This window comes from Octopus bimaculoides, chromosome 1 (genome assembly GCF_046866305.1).
Source record: "Octopus bimaculoides isolate indiv1 chromosome 1, ASM4686630v1, whole genome shotgun sequence".
Taxonomy (NCBI): Eukaryota; Metazoa; Mollusca; class Cephalopoda; order Octopoda; family Octopodidae; genus Octopus; species Octopus bimaculoides.
Genome location: NC_142928.1, coordinates 200489962 through 200510395, shown reverse-complemented (window position 1 = coordinate 200510395; position 20434 = coordinate 200489962). Strand labels below are relative to the sequence as shown.

The following is a 20434-nucleotide window of genomic DNA, read 5'->3' as shown; positions in this document are numbered from 1 at the left end:
ATTAGAAAGTATAAACAACACAAATTAAGAGGGAGGAAGGACGATTAGAGAATAGAAATAATAAAAGCGAGGGTGGAAAGAGAGGTATTAGAAAGAGTAAAGACGAAAGGGAGGTGAAGAAAGAGTGGCAAGGGAGATGTGAATGACAGAGCGACAGGGAGAGGAGAAGACGAATGTAGAAGTAGTGGGAGTAAATCACGAAGAATATCGTACAGTCTCGTACATGCGGATTTTGATTTTTATTTTAATAAAGAATAAATAGACGTTTATAGTGTAATAGAAAAAAATTCCTTAATTGCTTAAATATGATTTTAGATGTAAAAGTTGCGAACGAAGCTGAATTTGGGAAAAGGAATTGGAAAAATAATGACGTTTGATTTCAGTGAGAAATATGTAAGGGGAGGTAATAATGTTGTTATGTAAGGTAATGAAAGCTGCAACAGCTGGCTTGCAGTTGGATAAGAAGCAGTAACAGTTGGAAAGCAGTAGAAGCAGCTGAGCAGTAACAGCTGGAAATGAAGTAGTGCGGGAGTTAGACTGAGAAGCAGCAGTGGAAGTAGTAACAGCCGGTTAGCAGTGGAATATGAAGCAGAGTAGCAGTAGCCTTTAGCACAATAAATGAATAGTAATATCTCTAGTGCTAGATACATGGCTGGTAAGTAGTAGTAGTAAGAGCAGCAGCAGCTGATGGTGTAGTCGGTGCTTGTAGAAGTAGTAGTAGGTGGGCAAGCCAGCATCGAACACCAACACTTCAGTAGTTTATAGTAGAAATGGCAGCCACCACAACAAGTAAGGTGCTGTCTGTTATTAGACGTGGGTCCTGCCGCTCACCACTGACAGCCTCGAGGATTTTATTTACCGGCAACAAACATTTTCAGGTAAATCATAAAAAACTAAACACACACGCATTATATATATATATATATATATATATATATATAACATACACTTAAACACACACACATATATACATACACACGCATGCATATATATATATGTTTATAATATAGAATTGTGCTTTAATGAATGAATGAAAACTTTTAGTATTGTTTTTATAATTGTTTTTTTTAAAAATTAGTTGTTTGTTTATGTATTTTTACACTGTCTCAAAAATGTAGACACATTCATATTTCGGCCTGTCACTCCTTACATTCTTCATCTGTGGTTCATAATATTACATACATAACTAAACATACACGCATATATGCCTTGTGATATGTCTATATCTATCTGTCTATCTGTCTGACAGTCTGTCTATCTTATCTACTTCCTTCTTATCTCTCTCTCTTTCTATCTATCTATCTATATGTCTATCTATCTATCTATCTGTCTATCTATCTATATGTCTATCTATCTGTCTATCTATCTATATGTCTATCTATCTATATGTCTATCCATCTATCTATCTATATGTCTATCTATCTGTCTATCTGTCTATATGTCTATCTATCTATCTATCTATCTATCTATCTATCTATCTATCTATATGTCTGTCTATCTGTCTATTTGTCTGTCTGTCTATTTATCTGTCTGTCTGTCTATCTGTCTATCTATCTGCTGTTAAATACTCACTACGTTTATTTAAATACATACAAATAGGTGTGGGTGTGTATAAAGTTAAATTCATCAGTTTTTCATTGGAAAATTTATATCAATTTTTTCTATGTTATTCTATTCACACACACACACACACACACACACACACACACACACACACACACACGTATATATACATACATGTATATGTCTATGCTGTACTGGCTGTCAAATGTATGTGCAGGTGCTTGTAGCTATTGCATACACGTATAAATATATAAATACATATATGTGTATATGTATATCATATACACATACGCAGTGTGTGTATAAGTTCTTTTTAGTTTATTAATCTGACATTCTTTTCTTTAACTGTTTCTTATCTTTCCATTTTGATTCACTCCCACAGACACACACCAGCGTGTGTCTCTATCATTTTGACTCTGAATTGCACCTCTGTACAACCAAATTCACTCCGAGGTGCGTCTGGTGGTGCGGAGGCGCAATTCTGCGCCAACCTCCCAAAGTGCGCTCGGCGCACACACACACACACACATGCGCGTGCGCGCACGCACACACACACATACGCGTGCGCGCACACACACACATATGCACGCGCGCACACACACGCACGTGTATGTGTGTGTGTGTTTGTTGTATGTACGATTTTGTATATGTCGATATGTATGTAGACATGTGATGTTTATGTGCATATGGGGAATATGTATATAATGTTTTTATTATAAATGTGCGTGTATATATATATATATATATATATATATATATGTATACACACACACACACGTTTCTATGATGTACGTATATTATCTATACAAGAGGAGTGTGTAGTTGGTGATGTGTTTCTACTTTCAAAAACAAATGGTGGGGAAGTTCAGGCAAAGGAGAGGTTATTCGACACTTGGAAGCAGAAATACTTCGTGAAACTTCTCTTTCTTTGCTACTATGTATCTACACCAAGGTGTAGATAACCTTTCCTGTGTATGTAGGTGGATATATATATATATGTGTGTGTGTGTATATTTCTGTATATTTCTGTGTATATATGTATGTATATGCATATGTGTATGTATGTATGTGTGTGTATGTATGTGTGTGTATGTATGTATGTATGTATGTGTATGTATGTATGTATGTGTGTATATGTATATAGATGTGTGTATATGTATATAGATGTGTGTATATAGGTAAGTGTATATATATGTATGTTCATATGTATATATCTATGTTTATATGTATATATCTATATGTGTGTGTGTATATCTGTATATATATATATATGTGTGTGTATATCTGTATATATATATATATGTGTGTGTGTATATGTATATATCTGTATATATATGTGTGTGTGTGTATATATGCTCCAACATGACCGCAGCCGCATGGCTGAAACGAGCAAAAGAGTAAAAGAATATGTGTACATATGTGTATCTGTACACATGTGTGTGTATATATATATATATGTGTATATGTGGGTGTGGGTGTATATATATATATGTGTGTGTGTATTTATGTATATAGACACATGCATACTTTTGTATTTGTCTATATACACACATAAGGTATTTCCGCATACACGTAGATGCATTCATACACATCGATCTATACGTGTGTGTGTGTGTGACTACACACACACACACATATGTACATACCCAGGAAATAATTACAGGAGCAGTTTTAAATTTCTCTTGACAACTTGAAAATATTACTCTATTTTATTTCTTTCTGAATATTTGTAATTTGTTTCTTTTCAAAATATAGAGAGAAAGGTTTTAACGGTTTAAAAATATTGGCAATAGGAATAATGCTAGTTTGGTGAAAAGGCAGTTTTTTTCAAGTGGTTATTTCGGCGGTACGTTAATTAACAATCTGGGTGTGGTAGTTTTATAATTGTATGCTCTCTTTCTCTCTCTCGTTATATATATATATATATATATATACACTTACATAAATTTGTTTATAGAGACGTGTGTGTGTATATATATATATATGTGTGTGTGTGTGTGTTTGTGTTGAACTTAAATACTTGTAAATGATTATTAGGCCTGGATTTTCCACTATTTATGCTGAAAACCGAATCATTGCAACGTAAATTACTTGTTTGCTTCTTTTTCTACAGAAACCTATCTTTGATGTGGTAATATCTGAGAATGGTTGAGAGAGGAATGTGTGTACTCGACTGTTACATCACGTCTTCTACAGCTGTTCTTTAATTTTTGCTGTCAGAAACTACATTTGTCAAATATTATCCATTAACTTTGCTTTTCTTGTGCTGCTTCTACTGTTGCATTTCAATCTGTTCTCCTGGCCTCCATCTCCCCATTGCCTTCCATACATGTCTCAAATCTATGGAAGCAGCAATTGATGCTATTCTGTGAAGCCGCAAGCCGGTAATTTCGTCTTTGCTCGCTGTAGTTCCTCTTTCATGACACACACGGCCACACAAACACTGCTGCAACTGGTTTAGTTCTTATTTAACTCCAGTTGAATTGTTCCAGCGCAGCTGATATTCCAACCGTAACCACCACGACTTATTCAAATAGTATTTCCAGTATATTGTCCTTCCATTTTAAGAAGCAATTGCGAGATTTGGTTGTTATTTCTAGCATGTCAAGTGACCATTCTCTTTAGATAAGCGCGGTGATATATTTTTTTAAAGTGTTTTATTGGCAACCCCAGTGACTATTGGAGTTGATGAGGGCCAATACATCGCACCATCCATTGCCTGTTAAATAGCGACCATTTAGAAACGGTTTTTCCTCAAGAAACACAACGAGAGCAAATCTCTGCAGAGTTTTGCTCTCAAATAGTCACAGGAGCAGCTCTGAAAGCCAGTATATTTCTGTGTAATGAGTTTTTGTCTTCACTGGAGTCCAATGTGACTATCACTACCAAATAAATTTTAACAGAATTGTTGCTTAATTCTGCAACACTCTTGATTGACTAGCCATTCCCGCCATAAATACCTCGCCTTTTATTCAGGCATAGTGCTGGTAACCAGAGAGCTATCATCGAATGCGGTGATTCTCAACCGTTTTTCTTTATTTATTTACCTATGAACTCCGTGTCATTCCTGCTTTACTTGAATGGTCTCTCCTAGCCATTCGATGTTTAAAAAATCATATATCTTCAATTAAATATAATTTGTGATTATGTGAATTGTAGAAGTTATAGCAAATTTATTGCTGATAAACTTGAACAACAAAATCTTAGATGGACCCTAGGTTGAGAACCACCGATCTGTTGTGTTTCTATCAAAAGAGTAAGGGTGTGGTTCGAAGATTTGACGGCTTTTTCTAGCAAATTATGTTGTCATCCGGATGCTTTCTTGCTGGATCCTTGCTATTGTAACAGACAATCATGAAATCGAAACCCAAGCATCAAGAATGTAAAAGTTGTAAACTTGGTAAAACTGTTTCTTTTGCTTCTACCGAATTCCTTCTCTTTCAATGCAACTCGGTCATCGTTCTCTATATATTCTAGATTTGTATTCTTAGTTTGTATGACGAAATTATCTTTAATATATTTTAAATTTTAATATTTAACTTATAGGTCTGTTTAAAAAGTTTCTTTTAAGATATTGTTTTCCGCCCTCCGTGTGAAAGTTTATGTAATTGTACTATCGTGTACTTCGTGTACTCCAATGACACCTTTAAACTCCGGGTGTTCAACTGTGTGACTGAAGGCCTACATAACCGAATGTGTCTTGTCAGTGGGGTGGGGTTTGGCTACTATTTCTTAACTGCTGGAACAACTACGTAGGTATCTTGTTGCTATTTTAAACCTGAAATACTTCTTCATCCATTCTGGTTATGTAATAAAAGACAATTCCATACAAAACTTGGCCAACTGCGAGAAAGTCACTTTTAAACCTCTCTCTCTCTCTCACTCACTCACTCACACACACACACACACACACACACACACACACACTGTTACAAATATATTTTCTTAAGTGAATGGTGGGTAGCAGAATCGTTTGGGCGTCGGGCAAGATTTCTTGCGATTATTCATTATGGTTCTTTATGTTCAGAATTCAAATCCCACTGTAATAAACCGTTATTCTTCCTGGGGGTCAATAACAAATAATACAAACCAAGTACTTAAGATCGCTGATATCGATTAACCCTCTTCCCTCCAAATTGCAGGCATTGTGTCTAACTCAGAAGTAATTATTGCAAATATTGCATTTAATCATTCAAGTTTACTATTATTATTATTTATTGTTATTATTATTATTATTATTATTATCATTATTATTATTAAGCTGACGAGCATTCCGAGCGAAGTGCTCAGCGGCATTTCGTCCGTCTTTATGTTCTGAGTTTAAATTCCACCTAGGTTGACTTTACCTTTCACCCTTTCGGGGTCGATAAATTAAGTATCCGTTGTATACTGGGTCGATGCAATCGACTATCCCCTTTTCCCCCCAAATGTCAGGCCTTGTGCTTATAGTCGAAAGGATTATTATTATAATTAAAAGCGGCGAGCTGGCAGAATCGTCAGCACGCGCCAGGCGAAATGCTCGGCGTTATTTCGTCCATCTTACGTTCTGAGTTCAAATTTCGTCGAGGTCGACTTTACCGTTCATCTTTTCGGGTCGATCAATTAAGTACCAGTTGCGTACTAGGGTCGATGTGATCGACTAGTCCCCCCTCCCTCCACTAAAATTTCAGTCCTTGTGCCCTTAGTAAAAAGTATTATTATTAAGGCAAAGAGCTTGTTGCAGAATCGTCCGTGCGTTGGACAAAATGCTTGGCGCAATTTCTTCAAGCTCTTTACATTCTGAGTTCAAATACTGCCATGGCTAATAGAATAGATACAAGTCAAGCACTGGAATCGATGTAATCCACTGTCCCCCCCCCCACCCCCACACCTCCTCTAAAATTTCAAGATTTGTACCCAGAGCAGATAGATTATCATTGAGGTTTCATTTGGTTTAATTCCGTTTGGAATTCTGTTCTTAACAACACGGACAATATACAATGTGAAATAATTATAGTTTTGTTGGTAAATTAAAATACGAATTGCTTTCTTTTGCTACTTCCATTTTCCAGATTTGCTTCTTGTATTTCATTTTTGAATGATAACCGAAATATTTGTAGTTTCCACGTGACTTTACACCAGGTTAATATATCTCCTTCATATATATATATATATATATATATATATATATATATATATATATATATATATATCTTCCAATTTTACTATCGACAGTTTTATTGATTGTCTGCTAGGAGAGTCTAACTGTAAATTCCATCTGCTGCCGCCAACGATCCTCTTCTTCCTCGCTGCTGACAAGCTTGCTATTGAAAGAGTTACGATTGCCTTCATCGTCATAGCACTGATTCTGTTTACAACTATTCTCTCTCTCTCTCTCTCACGAGATGATAGTATTTCTCCTTTTACTATTTGTCCTTTTCATTCCCTGTTCTAGTTTTGCCAACATTGATGTCTTCACCTTTTATCCTTCTAATAAATACCAGTCAAATACAGGGACAAATTCAGTCGACTTCACCTTCTCTCATCAAAATCTTTGGCCTTGTGTCTTATGTGCCTTGTTATTACTGCTTTGTTTTATACGAGATGTTCCTGTCTCACCCAGTGACCTCAAGTAACAAGTTGAACGCTTTACTATGGTAGTTATTTATGGTTAGCAATTATATATTGCTGAGAAAGACCAAATACTGGGAGTTATGATTTTGTTAAACATTTGTTGTAATATTTGCAATTTTGAAATAGTTTTAAAGAATTAGATAATCTCAAGTTCATACTTTCTTAGGATGTGGGCAGTACTCATGAGAGCATTTTTTTTTTTGTAGGGTTGATACTTTTGGGTTACCTGAGATTTTGCCCTAGTATTTCAAAGTGTCGTTTATCTCCTTATTATACCCAAAAACTCTGTTGATCATGGGTACAGTTGTTCTTAGATGCCATGTTTTTGAAACCTCGGCTTTAAGGTACTTATTGTTAACTGGTCGAATGTTTTTTCACTGAAGTGTTGGTGTCTTCAGGGATTGACACATCAATGCACAAACATGTTTGCCAATGGGATTTTTTTTTTTTACCACAGTATCTGGTCTTGTGGCCTTAATTAAGCTCGATCACTTTGAATACTGGTACAACACCGACTTTCTTGATAATGATGGTCAGGAACCTCTTATGAATCTATTCTAATTTCAGGGCAGGAACTTCACATTCCTGAAGCTGCCAGACTAGTTTACTGATACCTCTTTCACTGTACAGCATTGATAATCTTCGATTACTTATACTAATATACAAGTGCCTGTATTCCATTTAATTATAATTTGATATTTGTTTAATTTAGAGTGTGTTGAGGAAAGTGACCACTCCAACTCAGAAATTTTAGTAACTTGGAAAGGCATTGTAATCAAAGGTTTCAGGAAATCGATGTTGTATCTGTACTAAAGTCTCAGAGAACAGCAATGTCTTTATTTTCTACTACTTTGGCAGGCTTGTGTTCTCATCAGCTCTTGTCATATGGGAGTCCAGACCGATGGTGTATGATCCAGTGTAATTATTTATTAAGTGTATCACAGTGATTATATTCTTTTGAGGCTGACATAGAGCAGCCAGAAATGAGGTGGTCCGTTGTTTCTCTGGCTGTCCTATGTTAATGGCGATAAGGTGGGAGAATCGTTGGCACACTGGGAAAATGTTTAGCCGCATTTATTCTATCCCTTTACATTCTAGGTTCAAATTTTGCCGAGGTCGACTTTGCCTTTCATCCGCTAGGAAGTCGATAGAAATAACTATCAGTCAAGTACCGGGGGTCGATGTATTCCACTTATTTCCTTCAATAAAAAAAATGGTTGTCCTTGTGCCAAAATTTGAAACCTTTATTATTAAAGCATATTGTTTAAATAAGCTGCACTCTTCTTGTTGGAAATAGAGTTGTGTGATGTTGCAGTTTCATTTGGACTCTGACAATTATTAAACACAAACGAAACTGATATATTCTAAAGTGTTTCATCATGTGTAAGATCACATGATGGTGCATTATGTATACCATTGGTTTCGACAATAATGCTGCACACAGGTGGTGTTACCACGGGGATACAGGTAATGATACCATAGATACACAGGTGACGACACCGTAGGTATACAGGTGATTATTACAGATATGCAGGTGATAATACACGCACACACACACGTTAATTTGTTACGGGTACACAGGTGATGATATCACAGGTATTCAAGCAATATTCTTTTCGCGATGCTTTTCAGTCGTTTTCAAACATGACTTATTTCATTTACGAGTAGGTCTGCATTATTCCCCTCCCACCCCCGTTGGAATAAAATATAATTTACAAAAACTAATCGATCGAGTTCTTAAATAAACGATTAGAGTTTATAAATTGATGGATTATGTGAACTAGTTGTCATAATGTCACTGTTGAGGTAGCAAGTGTTGTCATTGGGAAACTTGATTCTGTCACGACTAGAAATCCTTGTTTCTTTCAAAAATTGGTTTCTTTTCTTTCCCGAAACTTGTTTGAAGAACTTCTAATTTCAACAGTCAATTTAAAATAAACATTAAAGTTGCTAACCTAGGCATTGTCACTCATCTTTACCATTAAATACCAATGGATTTGGGGTGGGCGGGGGTCACATTCCTTAGCCTAGTAGTGGTGTCGACTGATTCACTAAATATATTTTATGGCGTGGAAGAAAGTATCAATATCTGTGTATTACTATCTTGTGTGTGTGTGTGTGTGTTGTCTTTTTTAAGGAAACTAAGAGAGTGATTGTGACAGGTGCTATATTACCTCTGTGTGTGTGTGTCTGTGTGTCTGTGTGTGTTGAAGCAGTACAACTAGTTTGACGAGTTAAATGAGGGTGGTGTATTGGCAAATAGTTGAACACCAGCTGCGAACCCTTGACCTCAATCATCAACGAAAATCTGCGCTAGAAGATAGGAGGGAGGAAAGGGGAATATTGCAAGGCGGAAAGAAATAGGATTGCGAGGGAGAAAAAATGGTTTCTTCTTTCCGTTTCTAACAGAGTGAGAAGTGCGCCAAATTGGCGCCACCTCCCTCACTATTGAGGTGAAAGAGAGAGAGAGAGAGAGAGAGAAGGCTATGAGTTGCTTCACGTATAATTTCTCTCCCCCCCCCACTACCTTGATGCAATTAGTTACAACAGCAGAATTTCATATAGATGTGTATATTTATATATACACACATTGACGAAACTATTAACACACACACGCACACAGACAGACACTGCTATTAGGAATTGCTTCGCCGTTTTAACTACACCTCTCATTTGCATTAACGATTACTTCAGCTAATTGTCACCATCACATGCTACCCCCCTCCCCCATCTCTACCATATGTTCAACGTTAAAAGATGTAATACCAACTGACTGGGGAAAACCTTTTTCCATCAGTCTCCCGTGTATTCTTCTACGTCTTGTATTTTCCAAATGTATTTTCACAACAAACTTGGCGTGGAAGACCAGTAAAACATTTGTTTTTTTCTGTTCGAGATTCAAAAGGAAAAAAAAAAAAAAAGAGAAAAATGCATTATAATTAGAGGTGTTGGTGGTTGGGAGGCAAGAGAAGAAAGTACGTCCACTTCTACATTGCTTACTTGAAACTGGCCTTTTTAGATCGGTTTATTTGAAGGATTTTATGAAGATGAAAGTTACAAAAGTTTATTTTATTTATTTAGTTTTTTTTACAAACTGCTGTGTGGATGTAAGGAAGGATTAGTTTAACACATTAGCCTTGACACTGAGCCTGTTGGTCGTGTCTCTCTCTTACACACAGGCAGAGACATAGACGTGTAGACAGACAGACAGACAGACAGACAGATCGCGATATTTGGGAATGCGAGTCCTTAATATTTGTAGTATGATGAACAAAACAAGATGCTGTCTTGTTTTCAAGCAGGTGGCTGGTTAAAATTTATTCTAAATTAGAAAGAGAACGTGCATACACAGGTGTGTGCCCATGCCAGCATGGAAAACGGACGTTAAAGGAGGAGGATGGCGTGTGGGAATATATATTTGTATGCGTATATGTACATGCGTGTACACATATATTCATACATGCAAAGCTAAGCGATGCTATATACCCCCTCCACCTTCCGCTGCTCTAATCTCAGTATACTGTACTTACCTGACACACTCCATTCTTTACCACACAAATAATACAGCTTTTGTAAGAAAACACTCTACAAGAGAATCACTGTTCCCTCGTCATTTGCTTTCTCCTGGTGTTGACTTTACCCTTCAATGCCTCTAGCATTTATAAAAAGTTCAAGAATACATTGGAAAACTAGTTGAAAGAGTGGAGTATTTTTTTACCATAAGCTATAGATTCAATATATTAGCCATCATAATTTTGTGTCCACTTGAGTAGTAAGTTGTTTAACCCTTGGTCGAACCTGATCAAACAGGCCCATGATAACAGGTACTCCTATCTTAGGTTACATAATCTAATGCAGCCTTCTGGTTTATAGTGTCTTAAGGTATGATTTGATTGTGATTTGCTTGCTATTTCTAGCACGTGTGATGATGCTATAAACCCTCTCTTATTGGTGGTGATGTCTTGCTCACATTAGTGACTATTTTAACCCTATTTATTTTTGTTTTTTATTGAATTTTTATTCAAAAAAGATGTTTTGAAAGTCTAAGACTGCTACAATTTCTGTAGCACATGTCACATGTTTCCACATATCGCAGTGTAATGTTGCAATCAGTCTACTACAATGCAGTTATCATACTGCCTTACCTGATTTTTAACAAGGCATCTCTTCTTTCTCTTACACACACACACACTCTCTTTCTCTCTCTCTCTCTCTCTCTCTCTCCTGCCTCCTCAATCAATATACCCACCATCTCTCTCTTTCTCTCTCTCTCTCTCTCTCTCTCTCTCTCTCTCTCTCTCTCTCTCTCTCTCTCTCTCTCTCTCTCTCTCTCTCTCTAGGCACCGATTATTTGTATTTATTCACAGTTTTAACTCCACAGCCATATATATCTTTCTTCCTTGCTTTTCTTTCTTTCTGACAACACAGTTTTCCCCATCAATGATCTATTATAGTATATTAAGTTCCATGCAGCCACTTCTCTATGTCTATTTCTGATATGTACATCAACTTAGCCAAAGAGTCTGAATACACTAAACGAAGTTTTCTACTGTAATCAATGGTGTGGAGATGTTGGAAAGCAAGGGATAAATTTTGTAGGGAACCTGACAACAATTTTATGAATGTCATACTCGTGGATATTGGTAGAGTTCTTTCCAATACAAGCAGCATATGTTGTCAGGCATAGCTTTCAGCCAAATTTCAACATTTATCTGGAGCCATGTCCTGTCTCTGCAATATCTTTTAATCCCATGCATTTTTCTTAGGATTCAGGTCAGATGATCCTGGCCCTTTATCCAATAAAGTAATTAACATTAGCTCTAAGCCAGCTGTGAAGAAAGTCAGAGTGCAGCAGCCTCTCTTCAGACTATATTCAGGTAGGATGTTTAGAGTTTACGAATCTTACTTGCTGTGCTTGGAAAATGGATTTCAATGAAAATGCTGACAACTTTGAGGTATTATTCAAATCCCAGATTTCAATGGCACCCACCTTCTTTCATTTCATAATGCTTGGTTATTGCTTGACTGTTGTCAATGTATAACTGGGATTCTACTTTGGTGGACAATGAAAATAGGTGGTAGATTAGATGCAAATTGCTTGATGGAGGTTTTCTCACTAAATTTGAAGCTCTGCACAATTTCAGAAAATCCTTGATAACCTTGTTTCTTTTTCAATTTTTCTTTTTCTTTTTATCACTGGAGCGTGTTCAACAATGTTTAAATTTTCCTCCAATCAATGTCTTATTGTCTTAGTTCTACATTTTCCTGCTGCCAGCAACTGTGTGTGTGTGTGTGTATGGCACTACCAAATATAAATGGCAATATTACACAAACAACATGAATCATTGGATTAGACTGAAGAATTATGGCTTGAGGTCTTGCCAGATTTGTATTTTTCTGTCAAAACTGGAACAAAGCTACATGCACAGGACCAACACAGACATTTGAGTCAATATCTTCTGCAATGTCAGGCTATTGCCACATGATGTAACCATTTGGACATTTTTCTTTTTTTCCAAGAGATGACACTTCATTTTCATTTCATCATTTATACATCATATTAAATAATATAAACGAACATCATTAGTTACAAATTTCTAGTAGATAATTAGTGATCTTTAAGTCATCATCATCATTTTTCCATGCTGGCATGGGTTGGACAGTTTGACAGAAGCTGGTAAGGCTGGAGGGCTGCATCAGGATTCAGTTGTCTGTTTTGGCTTGGTTTCTACAGCTGGATGTCCTTCTTAAAGCCAACCAATCTACAGAGTGTACTAGGTGCTTTCTATGTGCCGCCAACAAATGTACTGTTACCGTTTGTATTCCAATGTTTAACCAAGATTGTATGTGTGTTTGTAAATTATGTCAGACTTTCTTGACCATTTACATTCTGATTTTGAAAGTCACTGAAATCTGCTTTGCTGCCAACCTTCCATCAGCTGATAATAAAATGTCTCTGTCAATGAGTAAAGTCCAACTTTATTGATGACACATATCCTTTATAATTTTTAGACCCTCTGCTAACTTAGAATGAAGATGTATTCATAGGATTTGTAATATAATGGAGAGAGAATCCATTGTTTACTGTGGCCCCAATATTTGACTGGAACTTTTATTTTCATAACCTTGAAGGGATGAAAAGTAAAGTTGACCTCTGGGATTTGAAATCAAAATGTGAAGTGCCAGAAAAATACCCCAAGGCATTTTTATCAAAACTCTGACAATTATACAAATCTACCACCCTTAATATCATCATCATCATCATCATCATCATCACCATCCACTTTTCCATGCTTGAACCAGTCTTTATTCAGGCAGAGTTTCTAAGACCATTGCTGTGCCACTGCATGACTGGCACAGTCTCATTTACAACTACCATGCAATACCTGCACCAGAGGACAGAAGCATACTTCTAGTCATTCAGTCATTCATACATACATACGTATATATACATTGTGTGTGTGTGTGTGTGTGTGTATATATATTATACACACACACACACACACACACACACACACACAAGACTATTTTTCAGTTTTCACCTACCAGATTCACTCACAAGACTTGTTAGCCTACTTGCCCAAGGTGCCACACATTGGGACTGAACCCAGAACCATTTGGTTGGGAAGCAAACTTCTCAACCATACAGCCATGCCTTTCTATACACATATATGTATATAGACTGAGGTATAGCTGTGTGGTTTGTAGAAGTACACCATTTTGAGTTCAGACCCACTGCATAGCTCCTTGGGCAAGTGCTGGGTTGACTAAAACCTTGTGAGTAGGTTTGGTTTATGGAAACTGAAAGAAGCTCATCATGTGTGTGTGTGTGTATATATATCATCATCATCGTTTAACGTCTGCTTTCCATGCTAGCATGGGTTGGACGACTTGACTGAGGACTGGTGAAACCGGATGGCAACACCAGGCTCCAATCTAAATTTGGCAGAGTTTCTACAGCTGGATGCCCTTCCTAACACCAACCACTCAGAGAGTATATATATGTATACCGATGGACTGGCCCTCGTGCCGGTGGCATGTAAAAGCACCTACTACACTCTCGGAGTTGTTGGCGTTAGGAAGGGCATCCAGCTGTAGAAACTCCGCCAAATCAGATTGGAGCCTGGTGCAGCCATCTGGTTCACTAGTCCTCAGTCAAATCGTCCAACCCATGCCGATCTTTCAAAAGTGGATGGAACATGTAGAAGTGAAAGACCCAGGAAGACATGGGATGAAGTACAAAAGAATGACCTCAGGATGCTAAACCTTTCAGGTGAGATGACAAAAGACGGAGATATCAGGCACCTTGCTGTACTCGAGAAGTGTTAAGACCAGTCCCTCTGGTGGTATGGAAGCACTTGTGGCTGGGCCATGTAAAAGCATCCAGCCATAGAAACCATGCGAGATCAGACTGGAGGAGTCTAGTGCAGCTCCCCAGTTTGCCAGCCCTGGTCAAACCACCCATCCCATGCCAGTATGGACAATGGATGTTGAATGATGATGATGATGATGGTGGTGTGTGTGTGTGCGTGAGAGAGACTGACACTGAGTCTCGGTTTATCCATTGGTGCCATATTAAACAGGAACTTTTCTCTAATGTAGCACACTGAATCCTACCTACTTCCTTCTTGTTTGTTTAATTTAGTTGTTAATCCTAATGTAGTTGTGCATATTGACTGATGCTAGTCCTGTGTATCTGATATTTTCAGTGCAGGAAATATAACTGCAAATTCTATTGATCTTACTAATTCATATCCCACTACTGCAGACAGACGCTATAAACCTGAATTTACTGTGTGCAACAACAATGCGTATATATATATATATATATATATATATTATATATGTGTATATATTTATGTATATATACTTGACAGACAAAGTAAAAATGAAATCCAATTATTTGAAGTAATTTCACTAATATTTAATTTGCAAAACCAGAGAAAGTGCTTTGAAATTATTCACAAATATCTTTCTATAAAAGATGTTGTTTTATACTTTTATTTATGTAATTATTACAGTTTTTCAAAGAGGTATTTTTAAAAAATCCTACCTAAAATAGAGACACACACATAAAATAGACACACACACATAAAATAGAGACACACACACACATGCTTTGATACACAATAGTGTAGTGGCTGCTGTGCTGGAAGAGCAGCGGACAAAGTAAGGAGGGGGTAGGAAGGGCTCAGAGAACCCTAACACCCCGACTGGTGACAAAAAAAAAAACTCAGCCTCTGTTAGCAACAAAAACGTTTGTCTCCCAGTAAGAATTGAGAATGTGACATCTGTGTGGAAGCAAAATTTGGGAACAGAAAATGATTTAAGAGTCCTCTATATTTGTAATACGTTTCCTACAAAACATCAAAGGTTACACACATATGCGTACACACACAGACTTCTGTAAAACTCTGCCATTCTTCCATATATTTGGCATCTGTTCTAAAGACTCATACTATTCTGTCTAGCAGAATTTGGACGATTTGACTGAGGACTGGCAAACCAGAAGGCTGCACCAGGCTCCAATCTGATCTGGCAGAGTTTCTATGGCTGGATGCCCTTCCTAACGCCAACCACTCAGAGGGTGTAGTGGGTGCTTTTACATGCCACCGGCACGAGGGCCAGTCAGGCAGTACTGGTAATGGCCACGCTTAAATGGTGTTTTTTATGTGCCACCTGCACAGGAGCCAGTCCAGTGGCACTGGCAACGACCTCGCTCGAATATTTTCTCACGTGCCACCAGCACAAGTGCCAGTATGTCGACGCTGGTAACGATCACACTCGAATGGTGCTTTTTACATACCACTGGCACGGAAGCCAGACAGTTGCTCTGGCAATGATCACGCTCAGATGGTGCTGTTAACGCTCCACTAGCACTGGTGCCAGTCGTCGATTTTGTTTCAATTTTGATTTCACTTGCCTTAACAGGTCTTTGCAGACAATTCACAACTTAATAGTATTTTAAAACACAATTTTCCAGTCTGATCCAATTACAAAATTTTTAAATCACTGATGATTCATTGTACATGGACAAATAAAGTTGATTCTTTTCACAACTGCTCTTTAAATTCTTCAAGTTCCTTGGATTCTAATGTTGGTAATGTAAAACACAGTGTGACCAACATGCTTGGAGCTTTCTCTGTGACAAGATCAATGAATCCAAATCTATTTCCAATCACTGCAGCAACTCCTGTACACTCTGATACAATGCCATCATACCCCATGGTAGTTGAACAGCCAATGGATGAACTTGAACTGCCATATGATGGCAAAATTCTGTTTTGATGATACCAACTTCTTTGATAATACCAATTTCAAAGCACCATGGTGCCAACATAATTATTATGCTGGTCATCAGGGGTCATGTTCTTTCTTACTTCTTATGGCTTCACATTTCCACTGCTCATTAACAAATTCGAAGTCATGCATTGTGCTCTCTCTCGGTTCAGTGAAGCTAAAACCAAGCCCTTCATTAACCCTCCCCCACTCCTGTTTTTACAACATCATATTCACTTAAAATCTGTAAGAATTAACAAACACCAAATATAAACAGCTGAAAAATAATTTTTTTAATACAAACAGAATCATTAGCATCAATTTTCTGCAATGATAGAATGTAAATGATTTGTCCAAATGGTGCCACTTATTGGTGTTGAAGATGTGCAAATGGTCTGCACTTCTACATAATGCATCTCTAGTCTAATGCTCACCCATGCCTATACATAAACTGACAAAGGACTGGGGAAATGTGTTTTATAAAATAATTAGAGTTAATTATGTCGTTGTTGATTGTAGTTTATAATAAAGATTGAGTGCCATACTCACAAAGAATATGGATACTATCGTTGCCACCAGTGTTTGGGCAGCCGTGCCGTAGAATGAGATATCAAAGTCAGCCTATGTATGAATTTAAATAAAGATAATGGATGAAAGAAAGATGCACCAGCATGATATGAAATTCTGTGCTTTTTTAGTGCTATTTTGCTGTTATGAGCTATTTTAATTATTAATAATTGGTCAACAGACTCACTTCTATTTACTGATTGTCAGAAATAAAGAATGAAATATTTAAATGTGATAAATGCATTTTGTTGATTCTAATCACAATAGTTTACTGTTAATTTCTCAAATTAATTGTCTGCAAAACAATAAGATAATAAATACAAATGAAAACCTATTAAATAATGAAGAAACATTGAATGGTTGTCTTTCTTAAGTTCGACTGTAAATTGGTTATATTGTTAAAAATTGGTAAAGACAATTGTGTCAGAATGGAGGGAAAATGTCTAACTTCTAAATTGTTGTTGTTGAGTCAGCACCAAAGTCTTCATGTTATTAACAAATACAACACATTTAACAAGTTGTTGTAGATATAGGAAATAATTGAAACTAAATGACAGGAAATTGATCTTTTGTTGACATTTCCACATATTTAGGCTGGTTGGAGGAATAAGTTATTCAGGTATTATTTTACTTCTGGATGCCCTTCTCAATGCTAACCCCCACCTGTTTTCTAAGTAAGAGATTTTCTGTTCCACACAGCTTTGAAGGCATAAAGTGAATGAAAAAATTTGTAACATAAGTGCCAACAGCACAACTCCATTTTTAAATAAATAAATGCAAGATGATAACAAAAGAAATCAATCCTGCCAGCATGTGCACACACGCATACGTGACAGGCTTAGGGTCCCTTCCTCTCATTTCTGTTTAGCAAATCCACTCACAAGGTTTCAAGCAACCTGGGACTATAACAGCAGACAGATACCCAAAGTGCTGCTCCCTGGGACTGAATCGGAAACTTCATGGTTGAGAAGCAAACTCCTCATCTCCAAAGTCCAAGATTCAAGTGAATCAGCTTCCTAAGTGGTAAAGCACCGGATCAGGTTGAAAAAGGAAATTGTGTACACAATGAATTCCAAGAAACATATATATGAATACATACCAAAGTACAAACGGATTCCATTTGTATGTACAATTGACCGTTCCTGACTGAGTGTATTTCTGAGTCACAGAGCTGTACTTAGGAACACGCACTGCATCAGTTGTACTGCACTTAATAAACTCCAGATCCATGCTAATAGCAGGTTTTGAGTAAGATAAATAATGAATAACAACAGACGGATAATAGTTCATTCACTACAGCTGTTTTAAACAAATTTCTTTTATTGATGAATAGAAATATTACATCATGCGAAAAAAAGAAATGTTCTCATCGGGTAAATATACGTGAATTACACATTTAAAAAGCATTCCAAACCTCACCAGTTTGTGCCACTTCATGATTTCCTAACCCATAAGAGTTAAAAAAATCTTTTGACAATTACTGGTCAGTGACTCATGTAGATCCATGGTTGCATTAACAGCTTAATAATGCAGTTCTATATTTAAGAGTTGAGGAATTATGAATATTATTTACATTATTTATATTTGACGGATATTTGTCCTCATCTTGTTTGTTGTTAACACAATGTTTCGGCTGATATACTCTCCAGCATTCATCAGGTGTCTTGGGGAAATTTCGAACCTGGTTCTCATTCCTAAGGTATTTTTTGATGTTATTATTTATTAAAATCACTTCCTGAGATTGAACTCGGAATCTAGGAGTTAAGAGCACGGGCTACTAACTCTAAGATTCCGAGTTCGATTCCAGGCAGTGACCTGAATAATAATATTAATAATAATATCGGAGAACCCAGGTTCGAAATTTCCCCAAGACACCTGATGAAGGCTGGAGGGTATATCAGCTGAAACGTTGTGTTAACAACAAACAAGATGAGGACAAATATCCGTCAAATGTAAATAATGTAATAACTTAATAATGGTTTGTTTTCACAGTAATATACAAGAAAACAACATTAAAAAAAAATAAGCTTTATACATTTATTTATGCATTGTAAACTTTCATTTAAATGTTTAGTGTTGATTCCCAGAAAAGAAAAGAGAAAAAGAGCACCGAGTAACATCGAGATTGGCAATTGGTGTTGGGGGAGTTTATGTCTCAGTGTTTCATCAAAAGAAACCAATCGAATGAGTAACAGGCTTAAAAGAATGGGGTTGATTTGGTTGACTAAAGATTCTTCAAAGTGATGCCCCAGCATGGCCAGTCTAATGACTGACATAAAAGGTAACAGATATGTCTTCAGTTTCTCTCCAATGGTGGAAATCCTGTTGAAAATAAGAAATACTTGCTTCTTTTGTATTAAAGTCTTCAACTGTGTCTTCAATGTCGATCAAGAATTAAATGTATTCAAAGAATAAATGCTTTGACACATTATGAGAAATACACCTTTTATAGATCGTTGTGAACATTTACAAACAAATATAATTAATAGTAATACATATGTTTCTTAATTGATAATTTCTTACCATGACTGATATAACACGCAATGTTTCTTTGTTCTCTTATCGCTATCTTGATAAAGAACCTCTCACTGGAACATTGATGTCTATTCCCCACCCACTACCCAACAATTTCTATTCATTTCTCTCTCAATTTCCTAGTGAATGTTAATCGGGATAGCGACATGCATGGCTGATATAATGTTTGACATTGCAATGTTCAACAGCTTGAAATTAAATAAAAGAATCTTAGTCATTTCAATTTCTTATTGTCATTTGTTTTATTGTCAACAGTTGGATATACTTTAGTATGATACTCTCTATTAAGGAAAGAGTTTTTCCTGTTTGTAGATGATAATGTTAGTTGCAGTAGATTTGGTGGTTTTGTTGTTGCTGCTGCTGCTGTTGTTGTTTCATTGTCATGTAGATAGACTTTGAGGAAAAAAAGCAATTAGTTAATTTGTTTAAAATATTGCAGTGTGTGAATGACATCAATATCAGTAACAGCATTTCGTCTGTCTTGATTTTCTGAGGTTAAATTCTGCTGGACTTTGCCTTTTGTCCTTTCAGGGTCAATGAACCAAGTACCAGTCATGTACTGGGGGTTGATGTAATCAACTTAACCCCCACGCACACTCCCCTGAACTTGCTGGCCTTGTGCCAGATATTTGAAACAAGTATTGATATACCTAATTAAAAAAGCATTGAATTCTAATTGCCCTCTGTGTATTGTTCTTCAGAGTTTGTCTCATTCTGAGACGGGAGCTTTTAACACAAGTCTACAAAGAGATTTTCTATCTCAGACAATGCCATTCAACAGTGAATATACATTTAGTATGATACACAGATAATGTAGTTTTGAGTATTTTCATATTAATTTACATTACCTTGCTTCTCACCTGCATTCCTTGACACT

General features: G+C 36.7%; 1 protein-coding gene across 4 annotated transcripts in view; it reads left to right on the top strand.

Annotated features, from left to right (window-relative positions):
• The first annotated feature begins 426 nt into the window (after nucleotides 1-426).
• The window catches only part of LOC106867904 (calcium uniporter protein, mitochondrial), a 189448-nt gene continuing 169440 nt past the window's right edge, over nucleotides 427-20434 (top strand). Inside the window, exon 1 of one of the 4 annotated variants that reach the window (XM_052973982.2) lies at nucleotides 427-878. In XM_052973982.2, the coding sequence (XP_052829942.1) occupies nucleotides 771-878 (108 nt within the window). In that variant the 5' untranslated portion in view covers nucleotides 427-770. The remainder of the gene's footprint in view (nucleotides 879-20434) is intronic. The other 3 variants (XM_052973977.2, XM_052973989.2, XM_052973985.2) reach the window with 3 other exon arrangements.